This window comes from Hordeum vulgare, chromosome 4H, assembly GCF_904849725.1.
Source record: "Hordeum vulgare subsp. vulgare chromosome 4H, MorexV3_pseudomolecules_assembly, whole genome shotgun sequence".
Taxonomy (NCBI): Eukaryota; Viridiplantae; Streptophyta; class Magnoliopsida; order Poales; family Poaceae; genus Hordeum; species Hordeum vulgare.
The window spans coordinates 581,380,400-581,398,120 of record NC_058521.1 but is presented as its reverse complement, the minus strand read 5'-3'; the positions used below and the strand labels follow the sequence as shown (position 1 = coordinate 581,398,120).

Sequence of the window (17,721 nt, the reverse complement as noted above, 5' to 3'; positions counted from 1 at the left end):
TGCGCCACGCCTCCTCCCCCCCTTGGCCGCCGCACCTCCTCCCATCTAGGGCTGTCGCCCCTCCCAAGAGAGGGAAACCCTCAAGGGGGCGCAACCCCTCCCTCCCCCTATATATAGTGGGCGCTTTTGGGTTGTTGGGGACACCAATCTTCCTCTCCCTCAGCACAGCCCTGCTCTTCTTTCTCCTCCTCTCTGCCGGTGCTTGGCGAAGCCCTGTCGGGAGACCTCGTCTCTCCATCGACACCATGCCGTCGTGCTGCCGGAGATCTTCCCCAACCTATCCCTCCTCCTTGCTGGGTCAAGGTGCGGGAGACGTCACCGGGCTGCACGTGTGTTGAACGCGGAGGTGTCGTGGTTCGGTACTAGATCGGAATCACACCGCGATCTGAATCGCCGCGAGTACGACTCCATCAACCGCGTTCTAGCAATGCTTCCGCTTAGCGATCATCAAAGGTATGAAGATGCACTCACCCCTCTCTCATTCTGGTCTCTCCATAGGAAGATCTGAATATGCGTAGGAATTTTTTTGAATTTATGCTACGTTACCAACAGTTGCATCCGAGCCAGGTTTTCTATGCGTAGATTCTATGCACGAGTAGAACACAAAAGGTTGTGGGCGATGATTTGTCAATTGCTTGCCGCTACTAGTCTTATTCTTTTCCGGTGGTATTGTGGGATGAAGCGGCCCGGACCGACATTACACGTACGCTTACGTGAGACTGGTTCCACCGACAGACATGCACACCGTGCATAAAGGTGGCTAGTAGGTGTCTGTCTCTCCTACTCTAGTCGGATTGGATTTGATGAAAAGGGTCCTTATGAAGGGTAAATAGCTTTGGCATATCATCGTTGTGGCTGTCACGTAGGTAAGAAAGCGTTCTTGCTAGAAACCCAAATCAGCCACGTAAAACTTGCAACAACAATTAGAGGACGTCTAACTTGTTTTTGCAGGGTTTGACATGTGATGTGATATGGCCAAAGTTGTGATGTTGCATGTATGATGTATGAGATGATCATGTTATTGTAATAGGTTTCACGACTTGCATGTCAATGAGTATGACAACCGGTAGGAGCCATAGGAGTTGTCTTAATTTATTGTATGAGATGCAACGCCATGTGCTTACTACTTTTACTTCATTGCTAACGGTTAGCTATAGTAGTAGTGATAGTAGTAGTTGGCGTGACGACTTCACGGAGACACGATGATGGAGATCATGGTGTCACGCCGGTGACAATGATGATCATGCGATGCCTGAAGATGGAGATCGAAAGAGCAAAGATGATAATGGCCATATCATGTCACTATATGATTGCATTGTGATGTTTATCATGTTTTTCATCTTATTGCTTAGAACGACGGTAGCATAATAAGATGATCCCTCTTAAAAATTTAGAGAAAGTATTCCCCTAAGTGTGCACCATTGCGAAGGATCGTTGTCTCGAAGCACCACGTGATGATCGGGTGTGATAGATTCTAACGTTCGCATACAACTGGTGTAAGCCAGATTTACACACGTGAAACACTTAGGTTGACTCGACGAGCTTAGCATGTACAGACATGACCTCGAATATTATAGATGGCCAACGTCAACCTCAATTTCAACGCATTCCTAGAAAAAACAAGCTGAAAGATGATGGTAGCAACTATGCGGACTGGGTTCGCAACTTGAAGCTCATCCTTGAAGCAGCTAAAAAGGCTTATGTCCTTGATGCGCCGCTAGGTGACCCTCCCGCTCCCGCAGCAGCCTAGGACATTCTGAACGTCTGGAAAACGCGGAGTGATGACTACTCTCTGGTTAGGTGTGGCATGTTATACAGTTTAGAAACGGGGCTCCAAAGGCGTTTTGAGAAACACGGTGCATATGAGATGTTCCAAGAGTTGAAGCTAGTTTTTCAAGCTCATGCCCGTGTCGAGAGATATGAAGTCTCCGACAAGTTCTTTAGTTGTAAGATGGAGGAGAACAGTTCTGTCAGTGAGCACATACTCAAAATGTCTGGGTTACACGGTCGTCTGACTTCACTTGGAGTCGAACTTCCGGATGATGCTATAATTGACAGAATCCTCCAGTCTCTCCCACCAAACTACAAAGGTTTTGTGCTGAACTACAACATGCAAGGGATGGAGAAGACCATTCCTGAGTTGTACTCGATGCTCAAGTCCGCAGAAGTAGAAATCAAGAAAGAGCATCAAGTGTTGATGGTCAACAAGACCACTAGTTTCAAGAAGGGCAAGGGTAAGAAGAACTTCAAGAAAGACGGCAAAGCCGTTGCTGCGCCCGGTAAGCCAGATGCCGGGAAGAATAAAAAGAATGGACCCAAGCCTGAGACTGAGTGCTTCTATTGCAAGGGAAAGGGTCACTGGAAGCGGAACTGCCCCAAATACTTAGCGGACAAGAAGGCCGGCAACGTTAAAGGTATATGTGATATACATGTTATTGATGTGTACCTTACCAGCGCTCGTACTAGCTCCTGGGTATTTGATACCGGTGCTGTTGCTCACATTTGCAACTCAAAGCAGGAACTGCGGAATAAGCGGAGACTGGCCAAGGACGAGGTGACGATGCGCGTCGGGAATGGCTCCAAGGTCGATGTGATCGCCGTCGGCACGCTACCTCTACATCTACCATCGGGGTTAGTTTTCACCTTAATAATTGTTATTTAGTACCAGCTTTGAGCATGAATATTGTATCAGGGTCTTGCTTAATGCGAGACGGCTACTCATTTAAGTCAGAGAATAATGGTTGTTCTATTTATATGAGTGATATGTTTTATGGTCATGCTCCGCTGGTGAATGGTTTATTCTTGATGAATCTCGATCGTGATGTTACGCATATTCATAGTGTGAGTACCAAAAGATGTAAAGTTGATAATGATAGTCCCACATACTTGTGGCACTGCCGCCTTGGTCATATCGGCGTTAAGCGCATGAAGAAGCTCCATACTGATGGACTATTAGAGTCTCTTGACTTTGAATCATTTGACACATGCGAACCGTGCCTCATGGGCAAGATGACTAAGACTCCATTCTCAGGAACAATGGAGAGAGCAACCGATTTATTGGAAATAATACATACTGATGTGTGTGGTCCAATGAACGTTGAAGCTCGCGGTGGCTATCGTTATGTTCTCACTCTCACCGATGATTTGAGTAGGTATGGATATATCTACTTGATGAAACACAAATCTGAGACATTTGAAAAGTTCAAGGAATTTCAGAGTGAGGTCGAGAATCAACGTGACAGAAAAATTAAGTGTCTACGATCTGATCATGGAGGAGAATATTTGAGTCACGAGTTTGGCACACACCTAAGGAAGTGTGGAACCGTTTCACAACTAACACCGCCTGGCACACCGCAACGCAACGGAGTGTCTGAACGTTGTAATCGCACTTTATTAGATATGGTACGATCTATGATGTCTCTTACTGACTTACCTCTATCATTTTGGGGATACGCATTAGAAATTGCAGCATTCACTTTAAATAGGGCACCATCTAAATCCGTTGAGACGACACCGTATGAACTATGGTTTGGCAAGAAACCTAAGTTGTCGTTTCTTAAAGTTTGGGGTTGCGATGCTTATGTGAAGAAACTTCAACCAGAAAAGCTCGAACCCAAAGCGGACAATTGCGTATTCATAGGATACCCTAAGGAAACTATTGGGCATACCTTCTATCTTAGATCCGAAGGTAAAACCTTTGTTGCCAAGAACGGATCCTTTCTAGAGAAAAAGTTTCTCTTGAAAGAAGTAAGTGGGAGGAAGGTAGAACTTGATGAGGTGATTACACCCCCTCTCGAACAGGATGGTAGCGCAGCGCGGGAAGTTGTTCCTGTGGCGCCTACACCAACTGAAGAGGAAGTTAATGATAATGATCATGAAGCTTCGGATCAAGTTACTACTGAGCCGCGAAGGTCCAGAAGGGTACGCTCCGCACCAAAGTGGTACGGCAACCCTGTAATGGAAATCATGTTGTTAGACAACGGTGAACCTTCGAACTATGAAGAAGCGATGGCGGGCCCGGATTCCAACAAATGGCTTGAAGCTATGAAATCCGAGATAGGATCCATGTATGAGAACAAAGTATGGACTTTGGTGGACTTGTACGATGACCGGCGAGCCATAGAAAATAAATGGATCTTCAAGAAGAAGACTGATGCAAACGGTAAAGTAACCATTTATAAAGCTCGACTTGTCGCAAAGGGTTTTCGACAAATTCAAGGAATTGACTACGAAAAGACTTTCTCTCCCGTAGCGAAGCTGAAATCAGTCTGAATCATGTTAGCAATTGCCGCCTTTTATGATTATGAAATTTGGCAAATGGACGTCAAAACAGCGTTCCTTAACGGGAACCTTAAGGAAGAGTTGTATATGATGCAACCAGAAGGTTTTGTCGACCCTAAGGGTGCTAACAAAGTGTGCAAGCTCCAGCGCTCCATCTATGGGCTGGTGCAAGCATCTCGGAGTTGGAACATTTGCTTTAATGAGGTGATTAAAGCGTTTGGGTTCATACAGGTTTACGGAGAAGCCTGTTTGTACAAGAAAGTGAGTGGGAGCTTTGTAGCTTTCCTCATACTGTATGTGGATGACATATTATTGATGGGGAATAATATATAGATGTTGGAGAGCATAAAGGCCTATTTGAACAAGAGTTTTTCAATGAAGGACCTTGGAGAAGCTGCATACATATTAGGCATCAAGATCTATAGAGATAGATCGAGACGCCTCATAGGTCTTTCGCAAAGTACATACATTGACAAGATATTGAAGAAGTTCAATATGGAAAACTCAAAGAAAGGGTTCTTGCCAGTTTTGCAAGGTATGAGATTGAGTAAGACTCAGTCGCCGACCACGGCAGCAGATAGAGAGAAGATGAGTTTTGTCCCCTACGCTTCAGCCGTAGGCTCTCTTATATATGCCATGTTGTGTACCAGACCTGATATAAACCTTGCCATAAGTTTGGTAGGGAGGTACCAAAGTGATCCCGGTATGGAACACTGGACAGCGGTCAAGAATATCCTTAAGTACCTGAAAAGGACTAAGGAAATGTTTCTTGTTTATGGAGGTGACGAAGAGCTCGTCGTAAAGGGTTACGTCGACGCTAGCTTCGACATAGATCCGGATGACGCTAAGTCACAGACCGGATACGTATATGTTTTGAATGGTGGGGCAGTGAGCTGGTGCAGCAGCAAGCAAGAAGTCGTGGCAGCATCTACATGTGAAGCGGAGTACATAGTTGCTTCAGAAGCGGCTCATGAAGGAATTTGGATGAAGGAGCTCATCACCGACCTTGGAGTGGTTCCAAGCGCGTCGGGTCCAATGACACTCTTCTGTGATAACACTGGGCCATTGCCATAGCCAAGGAGCCCAGGTTTCACCGGAAGACGAAGCACATCAAACGCTGCTACAACTCCATCCAGGACCATGTCCAGAGTGGAGTAATAGAGATTTGTAAAGTACACACGGATCTGAATGTTGCAGACCCGTTGACTAAACCTCTTCCACGAGCAAAACATGATCAACACCACAATGCTATGGGTGTTCGATACATCACAATGTAACTAGATTATTGACTCTAGTGCAAGTGGGAGATTGTTGGAAATATGCCCTAGAGGCAATAATAAAATGGTTATTATCATATTTCTTTCTTCATGATAATTGTCTATTGTTCATGCTATAATTGTATTAACATGTGTGAATAAATAGATCACAATGTGTCCCTAGCAAGCCTCTAGTTGGCTAGCTCGTTGATCAATAGATGATCATGGTTTCCTGATCATGGGCATTGGATGTCATTGATAACGGGATCACATCATTGGGAGAATGATGTGATGGACAAGACCCAATCCTAAGCGTAGCACTAGATCGTATTGTTCGTATGCTAAAGCTTTCTAATGTCAAGTGTCTTTTCCTTCGACCATGAGATTGTGCAACTGCCGGATACCTTAGGAGTGCTCTGGGTGTATCAAACATCACAACGTAACTGGGTGACTATAAAAGTGCACTACGGGTACCTCTGAAAGTGTCTGTTGGGTTGGTACGAATCGAGATCGGGATTTTTCACTCCGCGTGACGGAGAGGTATCTCTGGGCCCACTCGGCAGAACATCATCATGAGCTCAAAGTGACTAAGGAGTTAGTCACACGGTGACGTACTACGGAACGAGTAAAGAGACTTACCGGTAACGAGATTGAACAAGGTATAGGTATACCGACGGTCGAATCTCGGGCAAGTTCTATACCGACAGACAAAGGGAATTGTATACGGGATTGATTGAATCCTTGACATCGTGGTTCATCCGATGAGATCATCATGGAGCAAGTGGGAGCCACCATGGGTATCAGACCCCGCTGATGGTTATTGACCGGAGAGGTGTCTCGGTCATGTCTATCTGTCTCCCGAACCCGTAGGGTCTACACACTTAAGGTTCGATGACGCTAGGGTTATAGGGAATTGTTATACGAGGTTATCGAAAGTTTTTCGGAGTCCCGGATGAGATCCCGGATGTCACGAGGAGCTCCAGAATAGTCCGAAGGTAAAGATTGATATATAGGACGGATGGTTTTGGACACCGGAAGTGTTTCTGGCGTCACCTGTAACGTACCAGGACCACCGGGACCACCGGAAGTGGCCCCGAGGGTCCACCAGAAGGGGGCCACCACCCGGGAGGCTAGATGGGCCAAGTGCGGGAGGGAACCAGCCCCTAGGTGGGCCGGTGCGCCCCCCACACTCAGCCCATGGCGCAATAGGAGGGGAGAGGGGGGAACCCTAGCGCAGGTGGGCCTAAGGCCCACCATAAGGGTGCGCCACCCCTCCTCCCCCCTTGGCCGCCGCACCTCCTCCCATCTAGGGCTGCCGCCCCTCCCAGGAGAGGGAAACCCTCAAGGGGGCGCAGCCCCTCCCTCCCCCTATATATAGTGGGCACTTTTGGGCTGTTGGGGACACCAATCTTCCTCTCCCTCGGCGCAACCCTGCTCTTCTTTCTCCTCCTCTCTGTCGGTGCTTGGCGAAGCCCTGCCGGGAGACCTCGTCTCTCCATCGACACCATGCCGTCGTGCTGCCGGAGATCTTCCCCAACCTCTCCCTCCTCCTTGCTGGATCAAGGTGCGGGAGACGTCACCGGGCTGCACGTGTGTTGAACGCGGAGGTGCCGTGGTTCGGCACTAGATAGGAATCACACCACGATCTGAATCGCCGCGAGTACGACTCCATCAACCGCGTTCTAGCAACGCTTCCGCTTAGCGATCTTCAAAGGTATGAAGATGCACTCACCCCTCTCTCGTTGCTGGTCTCTCCATAGGAAGATCTGAATATGCGTAGGAATTTTTTTGAATTTATGCTACGTTACCCAACATTATCAAGTGACAACACTTGTCTATGGTCACGAAACCTTGACCATCTTTGATCAACGAGCTAGTCAACTAGAGGCTTACTAGGGACAATGTTTTGTCTATGTATCCACACGTGTATTTGTGTTTCCAATCAATACAATTATAGCATGGATAATAAACGATTATTATGAACAAGGAAATATAATAATAACTAATTTATTATTACCTCTAGGGCATATTTCCAACACAGCCAAGTCAAACAACTAGAATAGACGACGGAAAAAAGTAATAAGAGGTAAATGCGCTTGAGGGGGTCGGTATAGTGCAAGTGTGATAAAACAGAGGTCGAATGACCAAAGACATATTATTTGGATAAGATAGGCGATGTAGTCGCTTACATGTTGCCTAAGGCAAAAGCACGACTTGCATTAGAACACAAACAAAAACAAACATCAAACACACATGGTTTCATATGAACAATTACACAGACTCGACTTCGCATGAGGGGTACATGACTTATCCTATCCTAGGGGTTCTCGGACTCAAGTGGTGGAGTGCTCGGTCTCGTACTCATGCTCCTCTGGATCTTCCTCCTAATCATCGTTCGTACGAGCATCGTCTCGAGTTGAGGGGGTCGGGAACGAGGAGGTCCATCCAATGATGCTTTGTCGGTGGGTCGGTGAAGAGCGCAAGGTACTCCTTTGCACTCATGTGACAATGACGTGTGGACGCCAGCATAGGGTGGCTGACAAGGTGGGGCCGGCGGCAAGATGAGGCGGCCTGGGAGAAGAGGGGAAAGGCTGCTCACAATGCCAAGGAATTGTGTGAGCGCGTCGTTCGCGAGGCGTAGGCGGCCAATGAGTGGTGCCCGGAGGCCGAAGCCCGCGCTCGTAGGGTGGAGGAGCAAGCTGCCCCATGCGAGAAGGAGCTCCGGGCAGATGAAGATGTGACCACTGTGCGCAAGCAGCAGCACGCCGCCCGCGAGGAGGAGCTGGCCCAAAGGGAGGAGGTCGTCGCCGACCGGGATGCCGACATAGCCCTCCGAGAGCGAGAGGACTCTAGACCACCTTCGACTAGGAGGTGGAGCGCGAGCGCCTCTTGAACCTGGAGGGCCAGGCCCTCGCAGACAGGGCCACCTTCGAGGCAACGCGTGACACGACCAACCCTCAGCTCGAGAGGAGGAAGGCCACAGTCAGGGCTGATGCCGATGCAAGGGTTGCCAGGGAGCGGGAAATCGCCCTCGAGGAGTACCGCGGCAAGGTGACGCTACAGGAGGACTGCTTCCACCTTAAGTGCAACGAGCTCCAAAAGAAGGTCGACGAGCTCAAGGCCCAGCTCCAGGACGCCGAGGGGGACCTCCAGGCCACCATTGAACGCAAAGGGGATTTCGAGGCGGAGCTAGCATCGCTTCAGGTGCAGGTTGACGAAGCTGCAAACGGCGTGCACAAGGCCAAGGACAGTGAAGCGCACGCGCAAACGATGCAAGCGATGCACGTGTTCTTGGGCCTTGCCACACGTGTCGGGCGAGCGCTCAATAGCTTTGTCGAGGACGTCCTGGCGCTGCCCCGCGCGGACTATGACTTGGCTACCTCAACTTCTTCATCAAGGTGGTGGAGGCGCTGGATTCGGGGGTCTCCAAGGTGAACGAAGTCAGCGATGGGGGCGCCCGCGACCTCGTGGACTATGCCGAGACGCATGTCTTCTCCAACCTTCGCCACCACAACCCCGCCTTTGACTTCTACCGCATGGTAGAGCCAGTGCCTGCGGAACTCCCGGGCCCACTCAGGGACGTGGTGCGCGAGCATGTGGGCTCCTTGATCGAGGGGTTGGCACAGATCGAGCCCTCCGAAGAAGGTGACAGCCTCGACACGGGCCTCCCCGACAACGGCGACAAAGACGACACCTCCTCCTCTTGAGGCTTTATCTTCTTTCCTTTTTTGTTGCATCATGAATTACTTGGCCCCGTGGGGGCGTGAAAACATCCGTACCACACTTTTGTCTTAAGTTTTAAGCACTTAATGTTTCATGCATCTATGTTTCCTCCCGAGGCCTTCCTTTCGTTTTGTACATTCCCTTCGTGCCCTGCATCGTTGTGACCCAGCTCCCGAGATGGGTTACACCGTCGCTGGTATGCTTGGAGCATTCGCTCAACAAGGCTAGAGGGTGTAGGTCTCTTGGGGCGGTAGGAGTCCCTGAGGCGTGGTGCTCAGGGTCCCCCCCCCTTGACGCACAGGCGGCTCGCGCCAGGAAAACCAGGATGCCTCAAGAGGGAAACGAGAGGGAGGAGATCTGAGAGGTCTTTTTTTGACTTAGCTCCTTTGGGTTGTCTGACTTGGGGCAAATTCTTCGCAGGGAGCAGCTCATGGGGCACGGTCCCTTGCAAAGCCTTCTGGTCGCGAGGCGCCGCTCGCGAGGCCTCCGAGGGGAGGGCTCCTGAGGCCTTCATTATCCTGCACCAGGGAAATTGCCAAGTAATGCCACGGGGTGCGCTCGCGGGGTCGCCTGTGGGTGTTGTGCAAGGAGGCAAGAGCACCAAGGACCTAGTGAGGTGACATACACGGGAGCATGCACTTGGGTTTTGCAGTGCTGCAGGGACTGATCCGAGCACAAACACTTTACCTAGCCCCCGCTTGCGAAACAGTCACAGGGGAGATCACGAGCGCGCACCCCTCCTGAGGCATACTCAGATGCAAGAGCACAAGGATTCTGAGGGAAATGAGCTTTACTGATGCATGAAGGAGGTTCATTACATAACAGAAAGGTACATGTTATCATGTTTGAAACGGGTTAGCGTGAGGCTGTGGCCTAGAGGCGCCCCTCAAAAAGGTCACATAAATGCTGCCGTGATAGACACGGTCGGCGTGAGGTTGCTGCCGCTGAAAAGCGTCCTCATTGTCAAAAGGCCTGCCATGACTGGGCATGGGGCATCCGCGAACGTCCAGCGTGGTGGTTCCACGAGAGTGGGTAGGAGCATCCGCCAGCGGTGAACATGGTGCTTCCACGAGAGTGAGAAGGGACTCTCACGTGTCGGAGGCAGCGTGGGGATGATGTTATTGTTGTAGTTTGCCGAGCAAGGATCTGGTCGCTTTGGAATTTTTTAGTTTTCCTCGTCTACGCATAACTCTGATCTTATACAACTCTGTCATTTGCCGTGTCGATGCTGACCATGTGCATTCTAACTGTGAAGAGATCATGTGTGTGCTTTTTGAGTTTTTATCCTCCTGATGTAGTTTCCACTCAATAAAATCCATCCTTTATAAGAATCCGACGTTAGATAATGGAGAGAGCCTCCGCCTTTTCACGTAAAAGAATACGGCTAATTCCAGCGGCACCCGGTTTCGAGGAACAAGGGGAAGAGCACTTCGTCCTCCGCGGAGGCCACACCCACACCCACACCCACACCCACACCCACTGGAACAAGGGGAGGAGGCAGACGGCGCCCCGTCAATTCGGTCGGGTCACGGCAGCAACCCTAGCTGACGCCCCCACCCCCCACAGCAAGCACCAAGCAGGAGCTCGGACCCGAGCGAGAGGAGCCACCGCACCGCACCACGCCACGCCACCAGAAAATTCTCTCTCCCCCCCTTCCCCTCTCCCTCCCCCCACCTCCACCTCCCCACGCGGCGCTGCTCCCTCCCCCCCAAAATTCCCCACCCCCACCCCCACCCCCTCCGCCCCGCCCCCGCCCCCGCCCCCGCCCCCGCGGCCACCGCCATGCGCATCCGGCGCTACGCCGCGCGCCTGCTCGCCTCCTCGGCCGCCGCCGCGGCCCCGCAGCCGCCCGCGCCCTGGCTCCACGCCGCCGACGACGACTGCGCCTTCTGCGACCTCACCCGCGGCTCCGACCCGCAGGTACCCCCGCTCCCCCTCCTCCCCCATCCGCATTACGCCGCGCTGCCCTCTGGGGAAAGCGCCGGAAAGGGGTCCTTACGGCCGGCTGCGCGTTCCGCGGCATCGCAGGTTGCTCCCGACGGGGTTAAGCACAAGGGGCACATTGCCGGCCTGCAGCAGCCGGAGGGCGAGCCGCTCGAGACCGACGAGGACCGCCGCGCCCGCCTGCCTCAGCGACCTCCTGTCCTCCAAGGTGCGTGCGTTCTACGCTACGCTGCTGCCACACCCAACTGCCCTGCCCCATCGGGTCACTCACTGCTTCAAACGCGTAGCTTGCTTTTATTCTCGAAACTAAAATGCTTGGCTTTTTATTCAGAAAAGAAAATCGATTGGCTTGCTACTAATGCTTGAAACATTTCTTCTCCTGGTGCTTGACAAATGATTCCAGCTCAAGAATGCGAGGTAGGCCATGACCACTCTGCCAGCAAAGGTTCTGCGAGGAGGCCCGAAGGTAAGGAGCAGACTACCCTTGTCAGCAAAGCTGCTGCTGAGCCGGTAGTCATGGAAGGAGCCCTTGTTGCCGATGAAGCTGCAGCTGAGCAGGAGGTTGGAGTGGCAACCCCTCTTGTGGATGGCTCTTACACCGAACCGGAGGTTACTGGGGGAGCTTCTCTTGTGAGTGGATTGATCACTGAGACACAAGTTATAAATGGAGTTTGTCTCGCCGATGAAGCTGTTGCCGAGCGAGTTTCTCTTGTGAGTGGATCGATCGATGAGCCAGAAGTTATAAGTGGAGCTGCTCTCGCCAATGTAGCTGTTGCTGAGACAGAAGTTTCAGCGGGACTCTGTTTTGTGAGTGAAGCTGCAATTGAGGCAGCAGATGTAGCCACCACATCGGGAGTTACAACTGGGGCTCCCCTTGACAACAAAGGCGTTGCAGATCCAGATACTGAAATGGGAGCTCCTACTATCCATGAATCTGCTTCTAAAGCTGCAAGTGAGGCAGCAGATGTAGCCATCGTGTCGGAAGTTACAACTGGAGCTCCCCTTGACAACAAAGGTGTCACAGAGCCAGATATTAAAATGGGTGCTTCTCCTGTCGATGAATCTGCTTCTGAAGCTGCAACTGAGGCAGCATACGTAGTCACCTCACCAGAAGTTACAACTGGAGCTCCCCTCGACAACCAACGTGTTGCAGAGCCAGATATTAAAATGGGAGCTTCTCCTGTCAATGAATGTGCTGCTAAAACTGCAACTGAGGCAGCAGATGTAGTCACCAATCTGAGAGTTACAACTGTAGCTTCCTTCGTCAACAGAGGTGTTGTAGAGCCAAATATTAAAATGGAAGCTTCTCCTGCCAAAGAATCTGCCGCTGAAATGGATTTTGTACACCCAGGTTTCCTTGTTACTGAAGCTGCAACTCATCCAGGACTACCAGAAAGAGTTTCTCTTGCTAATGAAGCTGTTGCTGAGCGAGAAGTTTCAGAGGCAGGTTCGCTTGTGAGTGAGCCTGCAGCTGAGGCAGCAGGTGTAGTCACTGTATTGGAAGTTACAACTGGAACTCCCCTTGACAGTGAAGGCACTGCAGAACCTGAAACTAAAATTGGACCTTCTTTTGCGAATGAATCTACTGCTGAAATGGATTCAGTACTGTTAGGCTCACTTGTTACTGAAGCTACAACTCATCCTGGACTTATAGGAAGAGTTTCTCTTGTCACTGAGACAGGAGTTACAGGAGCTGCTAACCTCGACACTGAAGTTTCCATGGAACCGGAAGATACAGGTCGACCTTCTCTTATAAATGAATCTACCGAATTGGAAATTACAAGGGGGGTTTCTATTGCTACCGATGCTGCTACGGAACCAGAAGTTACTCGTCGAGCTTCTGCTCGTAGTGGAGACAGTGATGCTGCTTTAAATGAGCCAGACACTCTTGATTGCGATTTGGATAGTGTCAGTGTGCAGATTGAAAATGCAGGAGAGTCTGTTGCCACCGAAGTGCAGCCTTCTAGAGACGATGGAGGAGATGTTGTTGGTTCTGTGAATGCCATGAGCACTTGTCCTGTTACTGACAAGGGTCCAGCTTTTGATGAAGCAACACCACAGGATGACGCACCCAGTGTTTCATGCGTATCAGGCTTAGTTGTTAGAAGTGTTGGTAAATCAGGGAGAACTGATGTCATATGTTATGCTAGGCGCAGAGGTAAAAGAAAGCTGGATATGGAAGAAACAACGACAGACCAACTTGAAATGGGTGATGGTGACATCTATGGTCAGTGTGAAGAAAAGGCGACATTTGACATAACTGTTCCTTATGAGAGTGCGATGTCAACCGCTGGATCTGCAGACATTAAACTCGCCGACATAAAGAGAGGTCTTGTGGACAATTCAGCCTCAAGCAAGGGCAAAAAGAGGAAGGGACGATTTGAATGTGACATTGACTACTGCCACATGACATTCAAGAAAAGAGACGAACTTTCTCTCCACAAGAAGAACATGTGCACAATCAAGTCATGTGGCAAACATTTCAGATCCCACAAGTATCTGAGACGCCACCAGAGCATTCACAACGAGGAGAGACCGTACAAGTGCCCGTGGGAAGGTTGCGGTATGGCTTTCAAGTGGACATGGGCTCTGGCTGATCATTTCGAAGTTCATACAGGGGAAAAGCCCTATAAATGCAGGACGCCTGGGTGTAGCAAGATATATAAGTATGTTTCGGACTTTACCCGGCATAGGAGGAGGTGCAAACCGCAGAGGTAAAATCTTGCTCAACATTGCAGAGTTAGGAGTAAAGCCCGTGCTTGCTACTGTAGATGGCTTTATTATTTGTTGGAAGTTCCTTGGTCCAATTGTTCTGAGTTCTGACAACTTATAGCGGGATTGTTGTTTCTTTATTGAAGAAAAAATGTCACAATCTTTAGTTTAGAAGCTTTAGCTATGCTTTTCTTGAATGTCGGTGTACATTTCCGAAAGCTGTTTGATAAGATCCCTTGTGTTTGTTTCTTACAATGGTGATGTCTGTTCTTCACAGGGGTGATATATCAAATCCTAGAGTTGTAAATAAGAAGTTATTTTTATTCTGTTCCAGGATACTACTCCAATGCCTATCCATTTACAGATTTGCATGCTTGAACATTTGCAGCAAAATACAAGATCGCCTGTTTATTTTGCTTAGTTATCCACCTATATTGAGCCATATGAAGTTATCTTCCTGGATGTGTAATAAGCCATGAAGTTGTTCAATCATTAACTGCTGCAATGCTTGCACTTCCATGAAGAGCTTTGAAAATAAATACTGTGCACCTCTATTGAAAGTGCTTCTTCTGTGCATTTCTAGAAGGAAAACTACGTAAATCATGAAGCACTGGATGGTATCAACCAAACTGGTAATGACCGCAACCTAAGAATACTTGCCCTTTCATATGGTAGAGAACAGCTGCGCAGGAGCTGTCAAGGCTTTGATATTCGCGGCACCTTGGATCCCACCTGATTCATTCCTTGTCTTGGGAACATGTTCTAAATTTGCTTTAACACATAATTTTTTTCTTTTACCTTGCTAGCGATGTAGTAGAAATGAGTATGTACTAAATCTGGTTTTTCTGCTTTACAATTATCAGCGATCTTCCTGGCTTCTGCATAAAGGTAAAATTTAGTGCATCTGGTAGATTTCAACTAGCTTGGAAAAGGCAAAACCATATGCTTAGCATTCAGCAGTACATAAATGCATTCTGTGATATTTTTTGTATGGATTTCAAAAGAAAAATCTAACTGCATTTAAGCTTCTGGACCCTGGAGTAGCTACCTATATGTCACTGATGGTATTAACTACCTTCCAGGCCCAGTTTGACATTTGGTTTCTCATACAGGGTGCTGTTAATAAGCTGCAACTGATGATATGGAACGAGCGCCTGTTTTCTTGTTTATCTAGTACTTAACCATACAAAGAACTGCTTTGTAGATAGCGGCATCGAATGAAAACAAGCGAAGTAGCATTACTGGGAAAATGGATAGACAGGGGTCTCTAACAGATGTTACCATATATATATATGTATTATTGCATCTCAAGATAGGCGAGTATCTCTGACAGATGTTAGCATATATTCTTGCATCTCTAGATGATATTGGATAGCTTGCGTGTGCATATATCTCAAGGATGATTGATTTATGTTATATGTCTGCAGTCATGCTAGCATTAGCATCAGTTCATGTTATGTGACTGTTCTTTTTGGTTGACCCGTGGTCTCTGTGTAATGTAATAATAACCCAGAGCTAATTAGGGCACCCTTTCATGTTTCATTATCTATTCACTATCCACAGTAATTCAGAGCTGTACATTGTGACAGAGCGGTGAGAACTAACTTGTCATTTACTCCTTTTTGTATGTTGGATTGAACACTTGACCTCAAAATAATATCACTTCGATTAACTTGTCATGTGATAATGTTTTTGTACTGATTGCAAAAGAAAAAAACAAATGCCCATTTGAGCTTCTGGGTCCTGGAGTAGAGTTACTAACATCTTGTACTGATTGCAATAGAAAAAACAAATGCCCATATTTGTATTGATTGCAGCAGAAACAACAAATTGCAGTGATGATATTAACCACTTTTCCTGCTCAGTTTGATATTTGGTTTCTCATACAGGGAGTTGTTAATAAGCTGCAATTGATGAGATGGAACCATCTTGCTTATTTTCTTGTTTGTTTAGCACTTAACCACAGAAAGAAACTGTTTTGTGAATATCGGCATCGAATAGAAATGAGCAAAGTAGCATCACTGGGGAAATGGATAGGCAGGTGTCTATGTCGGGTGTTTGCATTTATTCTTTTCATCTCAAGACGGTCTGGTACACAATTTTTCTCTCTCTCTCTCTCTTTGCGGTACAATGATCTTAATAGATGAGTAACCGGTATGAGAAACAATATGGTTGTGATTTTGATTATCATGCTGATCGTCAGGTACCAATGTTATGTATCTTTTGGACTTCAAAGTTTTTTTTCTTGGGTGGAAGTGAAAGACTTGCGTCTCATAAAGCTGTATGTTTGTTACCCTGTCAGTATTACATGCATGTATACTCAAGCTGCCCTGTGATCAGCAGTTGGGCTGATGAGTCAAATGTGTCTAAATAAACATTTTGACACATGTCACAGTAGAGAGATAGAGCAGTGAGAGCTGTAGATAGAGATAGGAAGGAGAAACAGAGACGGGGAAGACGAAAATAGAGCAAAGAGATGTTTATTTAGACATATTTGATACAACACACTCAGAGGTCACACAATCGATTCGATAAAAGAAAGAAAGATAGCATCCAAGCTAATGCCGCAAACAAGCAAACACGAAACTATCAATGGAACCTAGCTAGGTTGGCATCATAGCACCTGGCTTTTGATCATCGGTTTTGTTGTCCACTCAGATTTCGCGTTCCTTCGGAATCGGCCGAATGGTAGTCGGGGTAATACTTTCCCCAGCCATAACGCACATTGTTCTTCTTGCGTCCATAGCTGCCCTCATTGAAGCTAGATGCCATGCTCAATTGAGCTAGCTCAGAGCATCTCCAGCCGTTTGGCCTCCAACGCATCCCGACGAAAGCCTTTTTGTCGTTGCGTCGGAGATTTTTTCGTCCTGGAGACGAGCGAGTTTTCAGTCGCGCCTCCAGGTTTCAGCCTCCAGGCGCCAACATTTTTAAATTTGTCTTTCACGCTGTCAAAAAGACGCTACAAGTTCGACGATCATCATGCCACAAGGTCGAGGTTGACGTGCTGGTTCGCCATCAACGCCGACCACCGCGCGTCGGATTTCTCCTCCCTCTTGGCAGCGCTGCTCTTGGCGTTGGTGATGCATTGCTCGATCGAAGCTTGCAGTCGTTCGGCAGCGGGTGCCGCGTCCCTGGCCGTGGTGGCTTTTTTGGTGCCTTCTGGGCGCCCTTCTGCCGCAGGCGGGGCAGGCACGTCCGGGTTGTAGGTCTCATTAGCCTTGTCGAGAGTGGGCCCAGCTTCCCTCCACTTCTCGCACGACTCGATCCTGGAAAACACGAGAAGGAACGTGAACTCTTGGTCCTCGTTGTCGGTGTGATACATGGCGAGCATCCTGTTAGAGTTGCGTCGAATATTGATGTACGAGTTGGGTTACATATGGACTTGGTGTTGTAGTGTGTGTAGGATACATGTAGTGTCGTAGTCGGACACGTCGTACCCTTGGCCTCTTATATATGAGAACGCACCCCACGTTGTAACCTATGATGACTAGATAGCGACAGGCTCGCAAGGGGGAGACGGCGGCTTGTGCCGGCGCCCGGGTGACCGGTGTTGCGGTATCTCGGGGAGGAGCGCCCGTAGTCATTGCCCCGGGGAGTAGGCGAGTTCGCCGAACCTCGTTAACAAATGTCGGTGTCGTTATCGCGTTGTGATTGCTTGTTCATCGATGGATCGACCATGTACCTCGGTTTAATTCTAACAAGTGGTATCATGAGCTAGGTTATGAGGTGGTTCTTCGGTTGATCCAGAGGCAAAGATATCGTGGAAAAATCTGTCACCGACGAGATCAGAAGAAACGACGCGGGG

At 48.7% G+C, this 17,721-nt stretch overlaps 1 protein-coding gene across 6 annotated transcripts; it reads left to right on the top strand.

Moving 5' to 3' along the window:
* The first annotated feature begins 11,042 nt into the window (after window positions 1-11,042).
* On the top strand, window positions 11,043-16,453 carry LOC123449721 (zinc finger protein 236-like). Of its 6 annotated transcripts, none has more exons than XM_045127039.1 (5): window positions 11,043-11,180; window positions 11,289-11,412; window positions 11,608-13,918; window positions 14,503-14,548; window positions 15,029-16,453. In XM_045127039.1, exons 1-4 carry the CDS (start codon window positions 11,043-11,045, stop codon window positions 14,513-14,515), a joined length of 2,586 nt encoding a protein of 861 aa, XP_044982974.1. In that variant the 3' UTR covers window positions 14,516-14,548; window positions 15,029-16,453. The 6 variants fall into 6 exon arrangements, with proteins under 6 accessions (XP_044982974.1, XP_044982972.1, XP_044982973.1 ...); XM_045127037.1 differs by having other exon boundaries at window positions 14,500-14,548; XM_045127038.1 differs by lacking the exon at window positions 15,029-16,453 and adding an exon at window positions 14,780-14,907 and having other exon boundaries at window positions 14,500-14,548.
* The last annotated feature ends 1,268 nt before the right edge of the window (window positions 16,454-17,721 follow it).